The sequence below is a fragment of the Anastrepha obliqua genome, chromosome 1, assembly GCF_027943255.1.
Source record: "Anastrepha obliqua isolate idAnaObli1 chromosome 1, idAnaObli1_1.0, whole genome shotgun sequence".
NCBI classification, from domain to species: Eukaryota; Metazoa; Arthropoda; class Insecta; order Diptera; family Tephritidae; genus Anastrepha; species Anastrepha obliqua.
In genome coordinates, this window is record NC_072892.1 from 95037376 (window position 1) to 95042147 (window position 4772).

At 35.0% G+C, this 4772-nt stretch overlaps 1 protein-coding gene across 1 annotated transcript; it reads left to right on the forward strand.

Annotated features, from left to right (window-relative positions):
- The first annotated feature begins 2556 nt into the window (after nt 1–2556).
- LOC129236338 (tigger transposable element-derived protein 4-like) lies at nt 2557–3347 on the forward strand. The gene is made up of 2 exons (XM_054870677.1): nt 2557–2687; nt 2747–3347. The coding sequence occupies exons 1-2, from the start codon at nt 2557–2559 to the stop codon at nt 3303–3305; spliced, it is 690 nt and encodes a 229-aa protein (XP_054726652.1). The 3' UTR covers nt 3306–3347.
- The last annotated feature ends 1425 nt before the right edge of the window (nt 3348–4772 follow it).

The window sequence follows — 4772 nt, forward strand, 5'->3', positions numbered from 1 at the left end:
GCGTGTTGGCACGTCTGCGTCGAAACAGTTTTTGCGTTTTCCTATGGGTAGCGTTAAAGTGTTTAAAAACAGCATGAAGCGGCGGCAATCACAAAACATAGCTGCTGTTGTATTGTGTAAACTCGAGCAAAAAGGGTGATGAATGCTAAATTAGTACAAGTTAACGGACAGACAGGTGTACAAGTGCATGCATACATATGTACTTATCTATGTTGTTGCGCTTGTCGCTGCGTGAGGCAGCCATAAGATTGATTGCGCTTTGCCTTTGCGCATAACTGAGTAACTCATTTACGAAATCCACCAAAAAGCTGCATGTTAGAGCTGTGTCGACTCATTAGTGATGAAGCGTAAAATACTCCATTAAACTATTAGTATAATCGTACGCTCGGCGCGCAATCAAGGAGATCCTAATTCAAGACAATGGTACACATTTTGTGTCCGGATATATATGTACATACATACATACATATACATATATACTTATCTATATATGGTATAAATGTCTTGCAATGAAAAACCGAAAAAGTACTAGTTTACAACTACAATTTTCTGAAGAAAATTGAACTAGTCCAAAAAGACCAGATTTGTACCGATTATATAATAAAAGAAATTATTCATGCCTATTTATTTAATTTCAGCCTTTTATGAACTTTTATTTCGATGAGAATGGTTTCCAATTCAAATGAGAGCTTGACAACATAAAATGATAAAACTAGAGAGAAAAATTATTGGAATGAATTTTTTTTGTTATAATCTGGTAGATAATTTCATGACATTTATTTTGTGAATATAGATAGATCGGTAAAAATTCGACTACCTTTTTCAATAAGTCTGGCCATATGGCGTCAATGGTGGCTTGAATATTGCAAGAAATCGTTGGCAAGTTGCGCCGTCTTGTTGGAACCAAATGTCGCCGATGTTTCGGTGATGAACCTTTGAAAACAAAAATTGAGTCGACATGGCTCGATAGAGCCCGCCATTCACCGTAACGGTAGCTCCTTCTTCATTAAAAAAAAAATAAAGACCGGCAATGCCGCCAATACCCTATGAACTTTACGCGAACAGATTTATTATTTTCAAAATAAATTCCCACAATTTGAAAGCGTTGTTTTGGCGTTAACTATTCATTATGACTTGTCAAATCTTACTGGATAGAAATCTCAACACAATTTGACTTTCAGCTGAGACTGAAAACCATAGTTATCGATATTGATAGTTCTAATGCAGCTATAAAGTATATATTAAATTGAATATATCGTAAACAATACTCTGGACTGTCATTTAGTCAACTAACAGACAGCTGGTGTCCGTGCATCAGCAGCGCGAGCGGTCTGAAGTTGGTTACACTTCGAATGCCGGATTGCACCTGAAATCGTTTACTTTTGATAACAAGTAATGAAAAATACGTTTACAAGTATCATATTTAATAATTGGAATGATAACGATTTTGAAAATTGTATGTATTTATTTATTTTTTTCTATCAATACTTAGCAAATGTAAGACTAATATTTTTAGCAAATCAAAGGCTGCTAAATACAACACTGTAAAATTTTAAATTATATATATAAATATACATATATATAATTGGCATTTAAACCCGTTACTTAGTGTTTGTCGAGCTGATTCTCCTATTTGTATTGTCTCTTCCTTAAATGGAAATGCCGCTTCCGAACGGTAGATGGTTGTTTATGCTTTTTGAAGCATATCAAGCCTTTTTATGGCAGAAATACATTCGAAGCTTTGTCTTGGCCTGCCGAGTGACAATTGCTATTAGAAAAAAGTTATTTTATCATTTGGTGTTTCATGCGCGGGGTCTCAAACCTATGCTCTACCGAATGGTCGACACGCGCCAATCCACTTTTTAAATTATACTTATTAGGTAAAAAGTTTCCGAATGTGCATTCATGAATTAATTTAATTTTTAAATTACCCTTTTTAATCTCAAATTAATGGTTTTAGTCCAAACTAAACTGGTATTTTTGTCAATTTATAATTAGTATGAGACTGGTATATTTCTGATCGGAATCTGACAATTGACGCCTCGTAGGACATTGCCAAGTAACAAATATCAGCTGTTTGTATGGAAAAACGACTACTAGTTGGGTCTGCGATTCATACTGGGTGTGAGGTGCATAGTTTACAAGTTTACAACTAGTAAATTTAACTAAAGGGTATTTTCTCATTTGCATATGTGGGTATACAAACATATGGTTGAAACCAAATACAGTGAAATTCCCCATTACGGACAGTCCTTATAACCGGACAGCTCCAATAACCGGACAAATTTTGGGCACACAGGTTTTTCATTCATTTTTTCATGCAAATATCATCCTAATAAACGGACACTCTAATAACCGGACGCGGACAAAGTATTTCAAACCATTTTCATAAAAAAATTTCTCATAAACGGACAAAATTCAAAAATATCACAAGCAAGCTTTGTTGTTCATTATAAAAATGAAATAGGTGATTCCCCTTTTAACATGTATGCACACATTCAAGCCCTGTGTTTTAAATTAACAGTAGTTTTCCATTCAGTTTGTTAAGTCATTTGCATGCGAATGGTTGCGTTCAAAGTTCGTAATAATATGGCGCCGAAAAAGAACGTACTTTCTATTAAAGAAAAAGTGGAAATTATTAATGTTTTCGAAAAAGATAAATTATCAGTACGTGGAATTGCAAACAGGTAAAGTATAGTGAGCCCAAAAATTTAATGGTAGGTACACGTTTCTTTTGCTTTGAAAGGTTCACTATTGGCAAAACACAAGCTGCTGAAATCAATAAAAATAAAGAAAAAATTCGTTCTAAATGGGAGTCTGGAGTTAATGTTCATCAAAAGCGAAGCTTTCTTAAAGAAGGCGGCTCTGAAATAGACAAGATGTGTTTTAATTGGTTCGCTAAGGCTAGAAGTCAAAACATTCCGATTTTTGGTCCCATTTTGAAAGCAAAGGCAATGGAAATTGCAGGCAAACTGGGCGTACCTAATTTTAATGCTTCAGATGGATGGTTAAACAAATGGCGAATAAGGAATAATGTTGCTTTCAAATGCGTATCTGGTGAAGCTGCAGATGTAAACCAGGACGGTGTCGAACAGTTTAGGACAAAACTGCCATCTCTGTTGACCGGTTGCAAGCCTCAAGACATTTACAACGCAGACGAAAGTGGGCTTTTTTTCGTGCCTTACCTGACAAAACCCTCGCTCTTAAATCCGAAAAATGCGTGGGCGGTACACTATCAAAGGAAAGACCCACAATTTTGTTCTGTGCTAACATGGCTGGAGATAAGGAGCTGCTTTTGGTTATAGGTAAAGCAGCCCGTCCTCGATCTTTTAAACATGTTCCAATCGCAAAACTGCCAAAGGATTGGAATTCTAATTAAAAAGCATGGATGACTCGAGAAGTAATGAGTGAATGGCTGCAGCAGTTCAATCGAAGAATGAAAGCCCAGAATCGAAAAATTATCTTGTTTTTAGATAACGTGGCTTCTCACCCAAAGGAATTAAACTTAACCAACATAAAAATTATTTTCTTGCCGCCAAATACAACGGCAGTTAGCCAACCCCTTGATCAAGATATAATCCAAAATTTTAAAACTTTGTATAGAAGCTTAGTTTTAAAACACTTGCTATCTAAAATTGACTATTCAGCCTCAGCCAATGCCAGCCTTGACAAGTTCAGCCTCAGAGCTTTCAAAATCGATTAATGTACTAGAAGCTGTGTATTTCATCAAAGCATCTTGGGATAAAGTGGAAGGCACAACCGTCCGAAATTGCTTCCGTAAAGCAGGATTTTTGGAAACTTATGACGATCTTCCAGATTTTGATTCTGAAGATGATATTCCACTGGCAATCTATACTAAGCTTCTGGAAGGACTAGACTTGGCAAATGATTTGGAAGGTTTTCTCAAAATGTTTTCACTGAGGACAACAATATAGATATTTAATTTGACCAACAAGATGATACTATGGACATAAGTGATTCAGAAGATGAATTTTCAGAAGAAATAAGTGAGCCTCATCGGGGTTGAAACAATTTGCAAAAAATGACTATGCAGCTTTTCAGCACATTAAAAATATCGAGAGTCACTTTGAAAATGAACATTTTAAATTAAAGCAATCAAGCATTACCGAATTTTTTCAATCAAACTAGTATTGAAATGAAAAGACTTGTACTTAATCGATATATGTAATTACATATATGTATTTATATGTAATACTAAAGTATGCAAATATTCTTTTTTATATGTGTGGTATATATTTTGTTACTTCATCCCTTATAAGCGGACATCTCCCATAGCCGGACAAAAACACTGCGACGGTAAGTGTCCGGTTATAAGGAATTTCACTGTATATGTATATATAAATGTAGAGACTAGTGAATTTAACATGTCGATGTTCGAGGAGAAGGAAAATGGCAGGAATAATGAAAATTTGAGAATAAATGTCTGACCTATCGCTTATTAAAAACTTATCAGTTAAATTGTATGTGTTATTGAACAACTCAGAACTGTTTTTTGCCGTTTTCCCTGTTCCTAATATGAATGGAAAAAGCTCATGGAAGAGCAACAATTTTCACTTTTTCTGTGCTACATGTCCGTTGTACTGACCGTTATGTATTTGTAGGTATATAGCCGATGTTTAAAAAAGAACGTTAATTAGTTAATAAATATAATATCACTGACTTATGAAGCAAACAAGTTTAAATAAGCATGGGTCCGCAAATTAACGGTTTCGGAGATTTGGTAAGTCATTCTTTGTTGAAACATTTATTTC